We start from the raw sequence: 19,552 nt of genomic DNA on the forward strand, positions 1-19,552 counted from the left end.
TGTATGGTTTTTCGTTTAATAGTTACCAATTTCCTTTATCTTTCATACTTAATTGTTAATTTTATTTTTTATTAGATGTTCGAATTAGGTCGTTTGCGGAAAGATTTATCTTCCGAAATTTATGAAGGAATGCAAGATGTGGTACTACAAGGAGACATGAAAAAGTCTGATATCGAAATAATGCCGCACTTTTTAACTAAGTTAACAAGTCGATATGTTTATTCATACCGGAAAAAACATAAGTGCATATTTAACTAAGTTAACAAGTCGATGTGTTTATTCATAAATCATTTCTTTATACATGTTTTTTACATTGTTGGTTATTAGTACATTAACCAATTTTAATTCAGTTACAAAATCGAGATGATCGTGATGGATGACACAAATGCTGCATCATTCATCGCCTTTGGCAAACAAGCGGAAAAATTAGTCAGTGTTGATGTCGGGGCTTTAATCCGTATCATGGAAGAAAGAGTAAGTAATTAAATCTATCTAAAAAATTATAACACATTTTTACATGTCTATTAATGAGATATATAAAGAACCATAAATATATATTCTTAAGATGTGTATTACTTTTTCGGCCCCATTATTTAGGGTGAAGATCCTAATGAATATCCTGCTGAACTCGATGGATTGATTGATAAGAAGTTTCTGTTCAAAGTCAATGTCAAGCACAATAACATTGATGACCCTGAAAATTCTACTTATAGTATTCTAACAGTCTGCAACGACAGTGCTATTACTGATTCATTCATCAAAAAGTACCAGTTGGATGAGGTATTAAATTTAATATTGTTTTCTCCAACATATTTTTAATTTCTTATATCCTATTAAAATATATTTTTAATTTTAATGTGTATATGCAGCAAGTTAATACTACTTCACCCCATGCAAGTGTCGATGATAGTTCTTTGGTCTGTATGTTGTCATCAAAGGTTGGTAGTATTCCAATTTACTAAAACATTAGTATTAATTAATTACAGTTCATTCAATTGTATTTTATTAATGGATTATGTAACATTTCAATATAGGAAAACGAGTCCTTAACTGTTTCGAAGGATTCAATTTTCGATTCATCGGCAGTTGAAATCACTCCAATAAAGAGAAGTTTGGATTTCAGTCTTGATTCGCAAGAGGATGAGAATACCCCAATGCATTCGACCACTGTTCTCTTGAAGAAGATCAAACAGGAAAAAGTGGAATAACAACCTTGGTTTTAAGCATTACTTATTGTTTCCTTTGACATACTTTTTTTTCTGTGGAACTTAGTTCGTGGTTTTATTCACTAAAACCTTTTACTTTTTGTTCTTTTGGGTATTTTGCACTATTTATTTATTTGAATTAACATTTAATATTATAATCAATAATTCTATTTGTTAGATTTCTTTTATATAATTCGCAGAATGTTTTTATCTCAAATCACTAATGTGTCTTTTACTCCATTTAATCCGTTAAAATACGAGTGCTATATCTCCTCTCTAATTTTTTCCCCTTTTTTTTCGTAAAAAAATTGTTTTTTTACCTACTGTTATATGTTGTTTATATAAAAAGTTCTATTAAAATAATAAATACTATTATATTCTAAATAGTATAAAATAATATTTTTTTTAATTGGATAATTCTGTTAAACAATTAATCAAAAGAAGTGCTCGAAACAAATAATTTAAGAGAAAACAACCAAACAAAATAGCATACATTTAGTTAAATAAATTTACTAAAAAAAACTAAAACAATATATTTTTTTTAATTATTTAACCCAATTCAGTTTTATTTACGCTACTAAAAATTTAATGGCAAATATATGTATTACCATTAATTTAATAACAAAATTAAATTAAAGCAAAGATAATAAAAATAAATTAAAACAAAAATAAGAAAAAAAGATAATAGCAAAATTAAACCGGAAAATAAGTCCGAATTGAAATTTAATAACAAAAATAAATTAATTATATCTTAATACTTAAATCCTAAATTTATTACCCTAAATAAAAATCAGCAATAAAAAATAGTTAACATATCATAAAGTACGAGTAGGAATTCTAATGTGATCTGACTACTGTCTACATTAAGAATAGTAAATTAATCATGGTTTAGTATTAATGGAACAAACGTAAATTATGGATGTAGTAACAATGTGAAATCTAATTTAAAATTTACGATGAATACTCATAATTTAGGAGTATTCAATCTTTTAAAAACGGGTCCCACTAAAAATCTAATTTAGGAATATATTTACTCCTAATATATTCTTATATAAATAAGATATATTATTAACTAATTGATTTCATGCCTTACATATCTTGCAAATTATATATTTAGTTGTTATTACAATCCACTAAATACGGGAACTTGCCAATTAATTAGATCTTAATAAATCATTCTATATTAGTCGTAATATTTGAAGATTTTATGGTCTTAAATAGATTTAATAACAATATTGCAATTATATAAATACGCTACTTCATTTTGTTGTATCACATTGTAATCTTATTTTTTACGAATATAACAATCAAACATAAAAGAACCCCCCCAACCCCCCCCCCCCCCCCCCCCCCCCCCCCCGCCAGAATGTTTTTAACCAGAACAACATTCATGATACAAAAGCTGCAAGGACAAATCGCATAAATTATATTCGAAACAAGAGAACATTAACACCGGCGAAAGGTAACAAATACTTTGTTGGTTGCAAATAAATTCGTGAAAATTGTTTCTTTATGGTGTATATTCACAAGTTTTCATTTTACTAATCATGTTATTAATATTTCACTCTAATATGGGTCTTACTTGATAGATAAATCAAATAATGAGACCATGAAGGAGTTTCAATCGAACCATGGCTGCGTAAATGGAACTAAAACTGTGGGATTGTGCTCATCTAATATTATGAAAACACCAACCACAACAAACAGTTTAATTCTATCTGCTATGACAAATGGTTAGTATCATTACGTTTGTTATACATTAATATATTTACCATTAGATGTAATAATACTTTTAATTTATTCATAGAGATGATGGCTACACCCATAATATGCAAACAAATAGAAATGACAAGGGAAAAAGGCCAATGGACCCCTCAGGTCAATTAAATTATGCATTTATATGTTCGGTTAATACAAATGTCTGCTTCAAATATCATTTAACAATGTCCAATTAATAAAAGTTAGTATTGGGCATCCTTATTATATATATTCCGATAATATACATAAGAATTTTCGAAAAAAAATGCAGGTTCTTGCGGAATTTCAATCGATAAATCAAACTTTTACAACACAGAGGAGTTTCGATCCAGGCAGAGAGCTGGAATTCGATTAAGAGATCTTGAATTATATACACCAAATAACCCGACATCACCAACTACACCCACAAATTTAATTCTATCTGATATTACAAATGGTAATGATTAATTATTATATTCGTAGTTTACATACATTTCATGTTACTTAATCCCCTTACATTTTTTAATATGAATATATCAGTATTAAATGAATTTAAATTATTACTATGATGTGTTTCAGTAAGTAGAACTGAAAGAAACAATGGAAGAGTTGTGAAGGATGTCGCAGTAACAGGTACGAACAACATTACCATTTGTAATGACGAAACTCAAACTATAGTTATATTATATATATATATATATATATATATATATATATATATATATATATATATATATAGTTTGAGTTTCGTCATTACAAATGTGGCGTAATTTAATATATAAATTATAATGAAGAATTACATTTTTATATTATGTAAACAGATTTGGAATACACTGTCAGCAAAAAGAGAGTTGCCCAGTATGTCAAATACAGATACAAATGACAAAAAAAGCTATAAGAGAAATCGTGAGGTGACATATAACAATGTTGCAGCAAATTGTGAAGGTTTGCACTCTATTAATTAATTATCATCATTAGAAGAATTATTCAAAATTTTCTTACGGATGTCTTTAATAATATTTCCAACAGATGCTAATTCGTCGAGATAGATGGGTTACATAGCATTGGCAGTGTGCAAAATATTTCTGCTAATACATACTACGAAACCAACAAAAGGTACATTTCGTAATATTTATGAAACACAACATTAATACAATTATATAACACATTTGTATTTAATATGTTACCATATCCAACATTGTAAAAGTATAATATTTTTTTATTCATTGAATAATTTACAGTTCTTCGGTTCGTACCGGAAAGATGATATCGAAGAGTCAAAAAACCATACATTCTGTTGTACGTGACTTGGATATGGATTCAAAACCTGTCACTTTGGTCGATGAAGATTTACAGACTATACGGGAAATTACTTCGGACAGTGGATGCATGTGTTATAATTTCGATCACATTTATCACGTAAAATTCGTCTTGAATAAATTGTTCATAATAATCAATTGATATCATTATTTTTTTATTTATTTAAATAGAATCAGAATATGTATCAAATGACGGAACATTCATTGATTCCGACGACGATGATGGTAAGTACTCCAATATTAATTAAGTATGATAACATGTCGTTTTCATCGTAATAACGGATGTCTTTTTCCTACGCAGAATACGATGATCTTGGTGATCAGTCATACGAATGCCAATGGCGCAATGATGTGGAACGGGGAAAGGATCGATAAGCAAAAGGGTACATCAAATCCTAAGTTTTCAATGTGATGTAATGGAGGAAAAGTCGAATTGCCCAATTTAATAGAATCACCTGATCCCCTAAATATTCTCCTATTTGGTACCGATGGAAGAAGCAAGCATTTCCAAGAACACATACGGTCGTATAATATGATGTTCTCATTCACATCTATTGGAGGAAAGATACAGACTACGATAAACAGAGGATCCGGTCCGTACACGTTCCTACTCCATGGACAAAACTACCATTTAATGGGTAGTTTGTTGCCAGATGAAGGATCGCGTCCCAAGTTTGCTCAACTTTATATATTTGACACGGAGAATGAAGTCACGAATCGAATGGATACAGTCAGGTATAAAGCACTTTCAGTTATATGTTATTATTTTTTTATATTACAAGGAATTTACTTTATGTTTCATTTTATCGTTGCAGATCCGGAGACAGTTCCAGCGAATTGGATCTTGAGATTGTTTCTACATTCAAGGATATGGTCGACAACTCAAATATGCTTGCTCAGTCTTACAGAGCTGCCCGGGACAGGCTCTCGCAGCCTGGAATGGAAGATGTCAAATTGAGACTCATAAAAAAACGAAGTACGGATGGCCGTACTTACAATCTCCCGAACTCCAGTGAAATCACGGGACTCATTGTTGGTGATTTTGACACCCAGGAGGGTGTTAGAGACATAGTTGTCGAGACACGGTCGAAAAAACTCCAGCGAATCAGTGAGTTGCACCCTTTATATCTTCCACTGCAGTATCCGCTAATATTTCCTTACGGCGAGGATGGTTATAGGGATGATATACCACTGAGGGAAACATCAGTGAGTGGTACACGTACACGCAAGAAGTTAACAATGCGGCAGTATTTTGCGTATAGGATCCAAAAAAGATTTGGCAACAGCGCAGTTCTGTTGCACTCAAAATAATTGTGCCAGCAATTCATGGTCGACGCATTTTCAAGGGTTGAATCGGAAAGACTGAAATTTATAAGATTTAACCAGGATAAGTTAAGAGTTGACATGTACAAGGGTATCGAGGAAAGTATTTTGAAGGGAGATACGGATGCTAGATCCATTGGCACGAGGGTTATTCTACCAGGCAGTTTTACCCAAGGTCCAAGATACATGTTTAACAACTTTGTCGATGCTCTTCAAATATGCAACTGGATTGGATTTCCATCGTTGTTCATCACTATTACCTGCAATCCACAGTGGCCGGAAATTCAAAGGGCGTTGAACGGTACTAATTTGAGACCTGAAGACCGTCCCGATATTCTTGCTCGAGTTTTTAAGATGAAGCTCGACAGTCTGATGTCAGATTTGAAGAAGGATAAGATAAAAATATAACATAATATATATTTTATATATTGTCTACTCTTATAATATTATAAATATTTTATTACGTCAAACATTGAAAATATATGTATATTAATGCTAACCAAATACGTTTAAAATGTAAAATGTTCAGATGTTTGCACAATTGAGTTTCAGAAGCGCGGTCTCCCGCATGCGCACATATTGATTTGGCTTCACAATGAAGACAAACCGAAGACATAGATAAAATCATATGTGCCGAAATTCCAGATAAGGTAACAGACCGAAAGATGTACGATTTGGTTGAGAAGTATATGATTCACGGCCCGTGCGGTCTGGCCAATCAAAGCTCTCCATGCATGAAGGACGGGATTTGCACGAAGCAATTTCTAAAGAGTTTTGTCAACCGTACTGAGGCCGATGCAGATGGTTATCCGGTGTACAGAAGAAGAGAAAATGGGAGGACCGTGGTTAAGAAGAAAACATATCTCGACAATGGTTTCGTCGTGCTTTATAACCGTGCTCTACTAAAAAAGTACAGAGCACACATTAATGTCGAGTTGTGCAACCAGAATAAGTCGATAAAGTATTTATTCAAGTACGTCAACAAAGGACACGATCGGGTCACGGCGGCATTTTATCAATCAAATAATCCAGGTGCAACTCCTGAAAATCGCGATGAGATAAAGATGTACTACGACTGCAGATATCTTTCGTCATGCGAGGCTGCTTGGAGGTTATTTAGCTTTGACATTCACTTTAGAGACCCACCGGTGATTAGGTTAAGCTTTCATCTTCCAGACAGTCAGTCTGTTGTGTTTACAGATAATGACTCATTAGTTGATGTGCTGAACAGACCGACTGCGAAGCAAACGATGTTCCTTGCTTGGTTCCAAGAGAATAAGTTGTACCCTGAAGCTAGAAATTTGAGGTATGGAGAGTTTCCACAGAAATTTGTCTATAAGGAAAAAGCTCGCTGTTGGATGCCGAGAAAGATAGGATTCTCGATCGGAAGGGTTACGAATGTACCGCCAGGCAGGGGTGAAGACTATTACTTGAGACTGTTGTTGAACTTTCAAAGAGGTTGCACGTGTTACGATGATCTTAGGAAAGTCGAGAATCACGTCTACCCAACTTTCAAAGATGCGTGCTTCGCGCTTGGACTACTGGATGACGACAAGGAGTACATAGCTGGCATAAATGAGGCAAACGAGTGGGCCAGTGGTGACTATGTGAGACGATTATTCATCGTACTTTTGGTCGCAAATAATATGAGCAGGCCGGAACATGTGTGGGAGTGTTGCTGGAAAGAATTCGCCGAGGATATTGAGTACAGACTGCAACAACGTCGTACCAATTCAGGTATGAGAATACATCTTACGTTCTTACACCGTTTACTACACACATTTGAATTAAAACTATATATTTTTATAATCGCCACATTATGTTAATTTTTCATATTATATTATATTGAAGGTCCACCTGTGTCAGACGATACTCTGAGAAATTACGCTTTGATCGAAATAGAAAATATATTGCAAAGCAACAGCAAAAGCCTGAGTAACTTTCCCCCAATGCCGATTCCAATTGGGTCGATGACGGACAATACGGTAAATAGATTAGTTCTCGACGAGTTGGACTATGACGTTGATGCTATGCGTGAAGAACTTAAGAAATACCTTTCATCCATTACTGATGAGCAGAAAAAAGTGTTCGATGATATCATGGATGCTGTTACAAATGACAGAGGTGGACTGTTCTTTCTTTATGGGCATGGAGGAACGGGAAAGACTTTCATACGGAAAACTCTATCGGCTGTTATCCGTTCAAAAGGAGAAATAGTTATAAATGTTGCTTCCAGTGGTATTGTTTCGCTTCTACTTCTAGGTGGCAGAACTGCTCATTCTAGATTTGGACTGCCAATAATTGTACATGAGAGCTCCACATGCAGCATCAAACAACAGAGCCCACAGGCAGAATTGTTGTCTAGAGCAAAGTTAATCATATGGGACGAGGCACCGATGATGCACATGTATTGTTTCGAAGCACTCGACAAAACAATGAAATCTATACTTGATTCATATATGCCATTCGGAGGCAAGGTCGTAGTGCTTGGAGGGGACTTTCGGCAAATTCTGCCAGTTGTGTTGAAAGCGTCGAGACAAGACATTGTGCATGCTACAATCAATTCATCACCGTTGTGGAGGCAATGCAAGGTTATGAAGTTAAACAAGAACATGAGACTTGAGTCGTCCTCCTCTTCCGCCAATGCAGATGAAATAAGAGAATTTGCGGACTGGATATTGAGAATCGGCAATGGTGATGCTGGCGAGATAAATGACGGTAATGCCACAATTGAAATTCCCGATGACATGCTGATTCGGAATTCTGCAGATCCCTTTTTGGATCTTATAGAGTTTGTCTATCCGGATCTGGTGACCAACCTTTTCACTCCCGAGTATTTCGAAGGCAGAGCAATCCTTGCACCCACTAATGAAAGTGTCGGTTTTGTGAACGATCATTTTTTGTTGATCATAACTGGAGAGGAGAAGGTCTATTTCAGCTCAGATAGTATGTGCAAGGAGGAGTTGTTGTCGGATGTCAACGCAGAAATATACTCACCGTAGTTTCTCAACACCATATCATGTTCCGGAATTCCACCGCATAAGTTGACATTGAAAAGAGGTGTTCCCGTTATGCTCATCAGAAATATCGATCAGGCCAGAGGATTGTGCAATGGAACAAGGCTACAGATTATTAATATGGGAAAACACGTTCTCAACTGCAGGATCCTGTCCGGTAAACATGTTGGTGATATGGTGTTCATTCCTAGAATGACTTTGGTACCGTCCAACTCTGCATTGCCTATTAAATTCCAGCGACGTCAGTTTCCGCTGATGGTATCATTCGCAATGACAATCAATAAAAGTCAAGGACAAACTCTTTCTCACGTAGGCATGTACTTGCCGAGACCTATTTTCAGTCACGGACAGCTCTATGTCGCACTCTCAAGGGTTAAGAGTCGAAGTGGCATAAAGATTTTTTATGAACTCGGAATCTGGTGATACGACCAATGTTACAAATAATGTTGTATACAAGGAAGTTTTTCAGCATATATGAAGGTAATTATTTATACAAAAAATTACAATATTTATTGACGACCTTTATTATCTATTATTTTTATGTTTGGTTATTCCTCATTCGTAGGTTTATTTTAATTGTACTAGGAACTTGCTATGGACTCCGCTCGCTATATTTGATGAAGGTAATCTTACAATAATTTTATGCAATTAAAAAGTTATATTGGTATTGTTTTGGTAACAATTTACATATTTCGTGTGACCATTTTACAACATATGCAGGTCAGTTGCATTGTATTGGATTTGTTGCATTCGTTTAGGGCGGTTGGTAGCAAACAATTCAAGTTTTCAACGTTCATGTCATTATGGTTGTACAAGTTTGGGACCAACTATATATTCGTTCTTTTGTATGAGAAAATTAAAACATTCGATATTTAGTTTTTTTCACTTATTTCGGCTTATTTTGAACTTACACCATACAAATTATTTTTATTTTTGAATATGTTCTACTTCTTTCTTTTACTTATTAACAATTAATATCACTATTTTGAGAACTTTTTTTATTATTCAATATTTGTTTTACGATGAATACACCGTGCATCGCACGGGTGTATTACTAGTTTTGAAGAACTTAGAAGCTTAGCCAAACACCCTCTTCGACGATAACGATGATTTAGCTCCGTGTACGGCTCTTTTCTCTTGGTGCTACTATTCTCGAAACAGGGGAGAATATATATAGGCCTAGCTTAACCAGTCGGAGTAGAACAGGAGAATATCAAAGGAACCGATCCCCAAAATCGTGGAGAGACGAAAAAAAGATCGAAGGACGAAGAGAAAAAGAGGAACTATCCCCCAATTGTAAATTCTCCACACCATTCATAATTTACCATACATATTTAAGCCCATGAAAACAAAGTCTCTTAATAATGGATAAATATTCTCATACACAGTCAATATAATCTCCACCATTAATGATTTAGACAAGAAATAACATTTGTCTTTATTATTAAAAACTGCAGCTTCTTTCTATAAAGGGCAGCCAGGCGAAAATTGCAAACTGTTTTTGCGTCGGTTAAATCAAAATTACGAGAGGCAAGAATATGCCAGAGCTTTCTCCTCACTGAGCTCTTCGGCTGTCAAATCCAACTTCTTACGAGAAAATTCGTCAATTGGAAGCCCTGTAATGTAGTTAAACATGTATGTATACACGTTATTCGTCTAACGCTTCAGAAATTTGGATGTTTTTTTCTTTTTGAGATAAATTAATTATATATTTATAGATAAATACTGACCTTGCACGATGGACCATTCTCCGTTTTTGCAAGTAACTGGGAAGGAGTAAATGAGTCCAGCTGGTACATTGTATGACCCATCAGAGTATACACCCATCGAAACATAAGTACCCTGCAAAAATACAAAACAAGATTACAAATAGAACACATTTGACGGTTCCATCAAATTAGAACGGGATTTCCAAATTCCGCCGATTCGAATCAGAATATTTCTGATTATGGAACAATATTTTCCATTCCAATTTCAGATTTTCTTTCTGGGACGGGATTTGAACATAATTAGATTCTGTTTTCTGATTCGATTTTAATTTCCGAATTTATTTTTTTCCGAATATTACACTTATAATATCAATATTATTACGTATTTTGTATTATAGGTGACTAAAAATTTGGAAATTATGAACTCAGCCGATTTCAATCCAAAAATTCCAATTTTGGAACGAGTTTTTTCATAACAATTTCTGAAATTCTGATTCACGATTTTTCTGATTTTTTTTTTGAACAGAATTTGAAAAAGGTTTTCACTTCCGAAAAAAATTGGATTTTTTTCTGACGGTGCTAATTCTAATCTAATCCGTTCGATTTACACCCCTGGTCGATCTAAAGCAGCCAAAAACTAAAATATACATGTATATGTATATGTATGTATGTATGTATGTATGTATATATATATATATATATATATATATATATATATATATATATATATATATATATATACAAAAAAGAAAAAGAAAAAAAAGATTACCTCTGGAGTTCCAAGGACCCAGTCACGAATATGGTCACAAGCAGAACTAGCAGCAGAAAGTGCACTGGATAACTTTCTAGCCTTGATAATAGCAGCACCACGTTGTTGTACAGTACTTATGAATTCTGTATTCAACCTAACAAAAAATTTAATACAAAAAGGAGTCAATAAAGTTTAATTCCATAAAAAACATACAGGGTAATGTGACAATCGAAAAATTTAAATTAAATCAAAAACTTATATATGTACCATTCATCATCAGCAACGAGCTCACGAACAGGCTTCTCTCCAGCTGGAGTCTTGACGGTAGCATGGTTGACATCAGGGTACTGTGACGAGGAGTGATTTCCCCAGATAATTACGTTTTTGACATCGGAGACTTGAACATTCAATCTCTCCGACACCTGTCCAAGAGCCCTGTTGTGGTCCAACCTAGTCAAACAAGAAATGTTCTTCTCTGGGATGGATGGCGCAAATTCTTTCAGGATCAATGCATTGGTGTTTGCTGGATTAGCAACCACCAGAACCTGAGGCGAAGAAATGCAACAAGAATGAATATTGGAAATGCCAAAACAGAATTACTTCATAAAAAACTAAATCATTTTTCTTTTTTTTCTTTTTCTCCCCCCTTCTTTTTTCTCCTAAGCGTACTTTTTGGATCCAAATTTCTTTATCAGAATCATTTTATTATTTATCCTAATGATTCTAATCAAAATAAATTTTGGGCGCACAGAAAGAATTTATATTCTCCAATGATATTGTGGAAATTCCATTTTCTCTAGGATCAATATATTGTCTAGAAGAAAAAAAAAGGAAAAATATAGTAAAATGTCAGAATTGACGATCAATTCATTCAACATTTCCCTTTTTAGAGGACAATTTTTTACGATAAAAAGAACGAGAAATTGATGAATAATCACCTTGCAGTTAGCAGCAGCATGCTTCTCGAGAGCAGAAGCTTGGGACTTGTAGATAGAGACATTCTTGGACATGACATCTTTCCTCTCCATACCTTCTTTCCTCGGGAATCCACCGACCATAATGGCAACATTGACACCCGTGCAAGCTTCGACAACATCAGTTGTTGCAACAACACCTGATACAAACACCACAAACGAGACGTGAGTTGACAACATTTCGACTAAGTTGGTGTTTTCATAAGCCTTTCAAAAGAGACGAGCTTTAAATTGTTGGGCTTTTGGCACATAATCTATTTGAGGGTATTTCCAAATGCAACTTTTACTTTTGTTTCTCTTAAAATAAGTTGTTTTAAACAGCTCTTTTGGGCTTAAATTTGTACTATACATGTGTGTCGTTAATTTTCATGACATTTGCAAACACCCCAACTTTTAGAAATAAGCAATTATTCGTAGCTTTACTCACAACCACCAACTTCTACTTATTTAAAAGCTTTTGTATAAACCACGTAAATGTCATATAGCATATAACAAGTCAAATGAAATGATATTTCTCCAAAAAATTAAGAGTATCGACCTTTAAGAAGGGGAAAAGCTGCATCAACCAATTCCATTTTAACTCCGTTAAGCGCTTCTGCAGCTGGTGGAATATCCAACATGTGAAGGATCACAGGCTGGTCTGCACCCAACATCACTCCCCTAGCAACCATAGGAACCAGAGCATATCCGATTTGTCCTGAAAAACCAATAAAATATCACTAAGTAATCGAAGAAATCCAGCAAAAATAAAAACTAGAACAACTTATTGAACATATACTTTTTTTCCTAGAACAACGAAGTAGTGGCATCAAACAAACTCGGTCGGAACATTTTCCCATTAGCATGCCATTACATAAGCTTAGTTCACATATAAAAAGAGAAAGAAAAAAAAAGATTCCGGTTTTCAACAAGAAAGTAAATCCCTAATCCAATAAAGACCGAAAAAAACTTCGCAGACCAAATTTAGAACTTCCACTCCATTTTTAACTCAATTCTCACAATAGATATTGCACTGAGGCCTAAAATCTTCAGAAAATAGAGGCAAGCAAAAGCCGCCACAGCCATAAAATCTGTCGTCAAGTTTTTTTTTTTTTTTCTTTTTTTATAAGTTATACGAGTTTCATAAGAAGTAAACTAACTCAAACAAATCGCAGATCTTTTCCAAATCAAGTGTAAAATTCCCAGTCAAGTCTAATACTTCAGCAAATCAAATTACAAACCCTTCACTCATCCACGGAAAAAAGGCAAAATTTCAAAGTAAAAAATAACCGAGATTCAGGTGTGAATTAAATTGATCAACAAAGTATAAACTCAAAACTATTGCAGAACAAGCAACCGATTCATCGGAATATTCAATCCAAATACATCGAAATCAAAAAACTAGATAGCAGATATCCACGATCCAATCAATTAAACACAGATGATAAGTATATCAAATAAAAATTCGAAAAAAAAAAAAAAAAAGCAGATCTGAGAAGAAGGGCTGTGAATTGAGCGGCGTACCGGCGGCGCCGGTGACGAGAACGCGGATTGGATCCTTGGCCATTTGTGCGTAGTAGATCTGTGATCTGAAGAAAAGAAAAAAATCGATGAAAACGAAGAGAGTTGTTTTGAATATTTCGAGAAATGGAGTAGTTCAGCTATGGTGGGGAGTGTGATGATATTTATCACTGAGATTATTTGACTTCTGCCAGGGAAATTTTCCGTGTGCCAGGCTGCTATACGGTGTCGTTTTTGTTCGGCAATATTGTTAGTTTTGTTATTTGAATAAATAAATGAGAAATGAGAAATAGGGTAAATTACAACCATCCCCTAAGGTATGGTCAAATTACGAAAGCCCCCCACTTGTTTGGATAATTACAACCACCCCCTCAACTCCTCAAATTTAGTGGAATCTTCGAGATTATATGGAATATTATCACTTTTGCACCCGTTTTATCCCATTCGAACTCTACATTTTGAAGCAAGATGATCATAATATGAGTTTTTTGGCTTGTGTACATCAGATTGTGGTGCATCAGAAACTGTATTTTTACACAAAACGAGTACAAACTAGAGCACATTCCACAAAATCTAGATGATTATGTTGAATATGACACCATAAGGGTGGAGGTGTAAGAAAAAATCATAGTTGATGGGGTATATGTAGTTATCCAAACAAGAGGGGTTTTTTTGTAAATTGACCATACCTCAGGGGGTGTTTGTAATTTACCCTAAGAAATAAGAAAGGAAAAAAAAAATGAATCATATAACTCTCTCGTGTGGGTTTTGTCGTAACTCGTAAGCATATAAATTATCTATTTGTATAAATATTATTATTATTATTATTTTATTATTATACATTAGATATATTCTCATCTCACATTAAAATGCCTCTAACGGTTGATGAAAGGTGACTTTCATGAGTGGTTCACATATAAAATAGCCTTTCGTTTTCTTTATTTTATTTTATTTTGCTAGTTGAATTGGAAATAAATTTTAATTCATAATGATTCAATAATTTTAACAAAAAAGTCCACTAACATGGTTTTGAATGTTTTTTGGCCCACTAGGGCCAAGCAACGGTAGACCTAATAAGCCTACATTTGGAAATTAATGGGCCCAATAGTTGAGAAAATTTTATTGTGCCTCTCTTCTATCTACACAAAATTGGTGGTCAACTTATCATATCGTACGCAAGCTTGCACCAAGGGAAATTCCTTGCACCAAGGGAAATTCCTCGCCCCCGGGGCCCCTATCCCTTGGCCCGATAAGGATTGATGGAGGAATGTAAATCATGGTAACTCAACGGCCCGTTAAGGTAGTGGACCCGGACCTGGTGCCCACAAGGAACCAACTCTTATTGGAGTTGAAATTCTCACACTGCGGCTGCCCGGATTCGATCCTAGGACCTTGCACCAACTTACTACCTCCGGAACCAGTTGAGCTACACCCATGCAAGAAAGAGTTATTATACGCAAGCTATTTTACGAGAATAGTGGTCAGCCAACAATTAACAAAATTTTCAAGAAAAATTACAGACGATGGGGATCAGCCGGCAGTCGGCACTAAGTGGGCTGAACTACCCATCTCAAAAAACTGTTGGGGGCCGAAAGTTGCACAGTGGGCCAGAAAACCAATAAACAAGGAAGACGGAGTGGTCATGAGATAAGAGATCAGTAGTAAGGAGTTCGTAAATATATATCATTTCACGAACTAAATGGCCAATTGACAAGGTTCGCTAAATAAGTATGAACTCGCAAGAGAGAAAGAGCGGTCGGTGGCGAGTTCGAAAGCAGTCTAAAGAAGATTTGAGGATAATTTCCATAAACGAATGAGGAAAGCAAGACTTCAATGATGGGAACAACCTCCGCATTCCAGCGCTCCAATGAAGTGGTCGATACGTCGGGAGGGAGTTACATTCATAAATGTAAAAATCGGACAAATAAAAAAAGGTCACGGATTAAGGAAATAACCATATACAATTCGCTATATAAACAAATGTAAGAAACCCTACTGGCGTTACATACATTATACATACAATAGATAAAACATTTTATACTTTCTCACGAATTCTATCTCTTTCCAGTCTTCCCATTATCTTGTTCATCTCGATCAACCCTAATTAAAACTATTATAAGATGAACTTAATTAAAACAACAAGAACCCAACATCACAAATTCCAAGTTTTGAAGTATATAGTATACACACACTTAATAAAACTTGCTTACAAAGAATTTAGACTCCAACAAACAAATCCCACACGACGTTTATTTTACCACACGTGTATTAAAATCGAAGAAATTCATCAACCCTTCAAAAAATCGGGCATCCAAAAGAAAATAAAAAAATATAAATAATAATAATAAACCCGTTAATCTCTGCATCAAATTCTTCAAACCTCTGCAAATCAAAGCAATTTTTAATTTTTTTTTTAATTTTTGAAATTTTTTTAAGCACTTCGTTTAAGCATCTCCTCAAACTCGACAATCGATCGCTCTCTTTCAAGCTTCATATCGAGGCGAAACTTAGCTATGAATTCCTCAGCTCTTTCGTCCACACCTCGAAATTGTGGAATTTTCCATTTATTTATAAAAGCTGGATCAGAACTTTTGGTTTTCTCATCAACAGCTTTTGCTTTTCCTTTCCAAGCAGCTTTTGAGCTCTTTTCATCACTCACAGGAATTTTTACAAACACTTTATCTACATGCTGAATTTGAATCTTTCCGCCATTATTATGATCATCGGTTGATGCATTGGATCCAGGCCTGGATTTATCGACACTTCCACCAATAATATTTCTTGGTTCGCCCATTTTTTCTTTGGGTTTTCTTGGTTGATGATGATAAGCTGCTAACGAGCGGACAGGCCGTGAAAAAAGTTCATCCACGTGTACGGCGGGGTTGTTGCTGCTCCGGTGGAAGTGGCGGCGGGGGGAATGAGGCGGGGCGAGAAACTTCCGCCGGTGAAGAAAACGGGAGATGGGTCGCAAGGCCGCCGCAAAATGCTGCCGGAAAGTTGCAATCTTTGCGGCGAATTTTGATCGGAGATGGCTTTTGAAGCTCTTCCACGCTCTTTTAGCGGGTCGGATCTTTTTTGACAAATTGAAATTGGACATGCAAATTGGGTTTCTTGGATAGATATTTATATTAAAATTAATCAGAGAATTCTGAGAGGGGTTTGCTTTGATTTGATGCTGAAGTGTTTGAACAAATGAGATAAAGGAATAATATTTATCAATTAATAGATAGGGGTGTTCACTCCGTCGGTAAACCGATCCATCTGTACTGAATCGAAAATTATGTTTGGTATCCATTAATTCTTTTTTTGAATCCCAGTATTCAGAACGGTTATACGGTATACGATATTGATGGCTGATTAGTAATTAGTATACCTTACCGAATACTGAAATATTTAATATTTGTTTTCCATTTTTACAAGGTTAGCCTCCATTAATAATCATATATATATATATATATATATATATATATATTTGTATTTATGGCCGATTATTGAAATTTGAATGTCAAATTCAAGAATTAATTAGTTTAATATTTTTCTTGACATTTTTTAAATTAAGAAAATATATTTCCAGTTTTATTGGTACCCAATCAAAGGAACCGAATTAATTCGTTATAAAACCTTACATGATCGAATAGTTTGGTTCGGTAATTGGTAAACAGTACAAATTTTCGGCAAACGGAAATTCTGGCACAATTCAGTACGATTATACCTAATGAACACCCCTATCCATACCTTTCAAACTTATCCCAAAATGCCCAATATTGGATTTATCATTATTTTATAGTTAAGACTGCCTAATTCTTAAGCAAACTTTTGTTTTGGAGAAGAATTCATATAAATCTAGGTACCTAACTTTGATTTGAAATGTCATACAAAAAAAAAAATTGATTTTATGATATGATTGAAAGTTGTATAAAGTCCGGTGGCTGCGCAGCCACCATGTGTGGACAAGCCAGCCGGATGACTTTCCAAGTTGTAAAGTTGAAAGGCGAAAAGGAAATATGGCATTTCCTTATCATTTTCGCTTCCTTTACAGCTATATAAATTTTCAAATAAATCCATGAAGTAGCAAAGCCAGCATAAGGTTACTCGGCATAAATTTGGTAATTATCGATCAGTTATCGACTAAATCAATTAATTAATTTTGCTAAATATTAGAAATTATTATCGACTCTGACTTGTGTCGGTTGACAGTCAAGTTTGTCAGTTGTAAAATGGTCGACTGGTTGGTATTATCCATCACTTAATTATTTAAAAAAATCAATGTTTTTTGTTAATAATAACACAATGACATTATATTTGTATTAAAAAAAAATCAAAATATTGAGGAAAAAAAATATATTACCTTAAAATTAAGGATATTTACTAAATCAATACAAGAAGTAGATAATATATAAAAAGGAATACGAAATACGAAATACGAAATGTGACATGTCTATAACTTTTTATTTTGATTTTTTTTACTTTTGTCTTCTTTTACAACTATAATTTAATCATGACAAAATTTTATTATTAAAAAAATCAGTTGGTCGTTAAGTCCTAATGGGCCTCAATCAACCTGACTAGTCGAAGGAAAATCTACTAAGGCCCAAAAATAAATTATAGCTAAGAGTGAAGGTTGGATCAGGACCAGCACGAAAAAGTCCGTTTCGGAACCAACATGAACGAAAATTCGTAACTTCGTTGATTTCGATATGAATTATTTTACTTATGCAATAAGTATTCGTCTTCATATCTGAACTTTTGATTTTTGATATGTTTTTTGGTTCAAAATTCGAATTATATATAACATATTTTCGCCCGCATGGGTGTAGCTCAGCTGGTTTCGGAGGTGGTAAGTTGGTGCAAGGTCCTAGGATCGAATCCTGGCAGCCGCAGTGTGGGAATTTCAACTCCAAATGAGGGTTGGTTCCTTGTGGGCACCAGGTCCGGGTCCGCTACCTTAACGGACCGTTGAGTTACCATGATTTACATCCTCCATCAATCATTGTCGAGCCAAGGGATGGGGGCCCTGGGGGCGAGGGATTCGCCTTTTGGTGCAAAAACACATTTATAGTACCTATACTATTATAATTAAATGGCTTGGGCCTGAACGACCGAACTGAATTTACTAACTGGATAGAGACTCAAAGTTAAACTCCAACCAACTAGTTCAATCTCTAAATCTTATATAAAAGAATTTTATTAGCGTATCTTTATATATATTACGTATCTTTATTATTCTTATTTATTAGGTTACCTTGTGTATTAGGTTTCCTTGTATATTAGGTTACCTTGTGTAGTAGGTTAGGGTTTCCTACATGTAACTATATATATGAGTAATATACGTAAGAGATATTATTCTCTCTTTTCTCCAAATATATTTCTCCTATATGGTATCAGACACTAGGTTAACCTAGCCGTTTTTTTCTCTTTTTCTGCATAGCCGTGCCCTACCCCGGGCGAGTTTATGTGGTGTGGTGGCGGTGAGGTTGGGATAACAGAGACAGCCGAATACTCGAAGATGAGAGTATGTAGGTTTGATGAGGTAAAGGGATTCGTGAGGAGTCCGGTTTTGTGTGGTTTTGGTAGGTAAGATATTGAGTAGGTGTGTGGCCATATGAAGGGATTCGACCCAATAAGTAGGAGGAAGATGGGCTTGAAAGATGAGGGATCGAATCATGTTAGTTATAGTGCGGATCATTCGTTCTGCGTGTCCGTTTTGAGGGGAGGTGTGGGGACACGAAAAACGATTTAGGATGCCGTGTTTAGTGAAGTAGTTTTGAAAATCCGCATTTTTGAATTCACGACCATTATCACTTTGTAAGGCTTTCAGGGGATGTTGGAATTGAGTTTTGAGGAGTGTATGAAAATTGACAAAGGTTGTAAAAACATCAGATTTATTTCGAAGGGGAAAAGTCCATAAATAATGGGTAAAATCATCAACTAACACAAGATAATATTTGAAACCCGTAAAACTAGAAATAGGAGAAGTCCATAAATCAGCATGAATAATTTGAAATGGAGCAACAGTA

The 19,552-nt window shown here is 34.7% G+C and overlaps 2 protein-coding genes across 3 annotated transcripts; one reads left to right on the forward strand and one right to left on the reverse strand.

Moving 5' to 3' along the window:
* The first annotated feature begins 6,249 nt into the window (after positions 1-6,249).
* LOC105956889 (uncharacterized) lies at positions 6,250-8,586 on the forward strand. Its single transcript, XM_088820885.1, has 2 exons — positions 6,250-7,321; positions 7,436-8,586. Exons 1-2 carry the CDS (start codon positions 6,250-6,252, stop codon positions 8,584-8,586), a joined length of 2,223 nt encoding a protein of 740 aa, XP_088677011.1.
* A 1,348-nt stretch (positions 8,587-9,934) lies between these two features.
* Positions 9,935-13,826, reverse strand: LOC105949824 (malate dehydrogenase). 2 transcript variants are annotated; one of them, XM_012973135.2, is made up of 7 exons: positions 13,539-13,826; positions 12,574-12,732; positions 12,000-12,175; positions 11,329-11,606; positions 11,080-11,215; positions 10,332-10,443; positions 9,935-10,217 (listed from the first exon to the last, which is right to left on the reverse strand). In XM_012973135.2, exons 1-7 carry the CDS (start codon positions 13,579-13,581, stop codon positions 10,123-10,125), a joined length of 999 nt encoding a protein of 332 aa, XP_012828589.2. In that variant the 5' UTR covers positions 13,582-13,826; the 3' UTR covers positions 9,935-10,122. The 2 variants fall into 2 exon arrangements, with proteins under 2 accessions (XP_012828589.2, XP_088676828.1); XM_088820702.1 differs by lacking the exons at positions 9,935-10,217; positions 10,332-10,443 and adding an exon at positions 10,933-10,958 and having other exon boundaries at positions 11,043-11,215; positions 13,539-13,702.
* Between the last annotated feature and the right edge of the window lie 5,726 nt (positions 13,827-19,552).

This window comes from Erythranthe guttata, chromosome 7 (assembly GCF_056151865.1).
Source record: "Erythranthe guttata isolate IM_541 chromosome 7, IM_541, whole genome shotgun sequence".
Lineage (NCBI taxonomy): Eukaryota > Viridiplantae > Streptophyta > Magnoliopsida > Lamiales > Phrymaceae > Erythranthe > Erythranthe guttata.

Bases quoted from the DNA above. Each gene is read 5' to 3' on its own strand.
- LOC105949824 (XM_012973135.2), bottom strand. From the start codon at position 13,581: ATGGCCAAGGATCCAATCCGCGTTCTCGTCACCGGCGCCGCCG. The intron at 12,733-13,538 runs GTACGCCGCTCA...TTGGTTTTTCAG, and splicing joins TCTCGTCACCGGCGCCGCCG to GACAAATCGGATATGCTCTG. The intron at 11,607-11,999 runs GTGATTATTCAT...TCTTCGCCTCAG, and splicing joins ATGCTGCTGCTAACTGCAAG to GTTCTGGTGGTTGCTAATCC.
- LOC105956889 (XM_088820885.1), top strand. From the start codon at position 6,250: ATGTACGATTTGGTTGAGAAGTATATGATTCACGGCCCGTGCGGTCTG. The intron at 7,322-7,435 runs GTATGAGAATAC...ATTATATTGAAG, and splicing joins ACAACGTCGTACCAATTCAG to GTCCACCTGTGTCAGACGAT.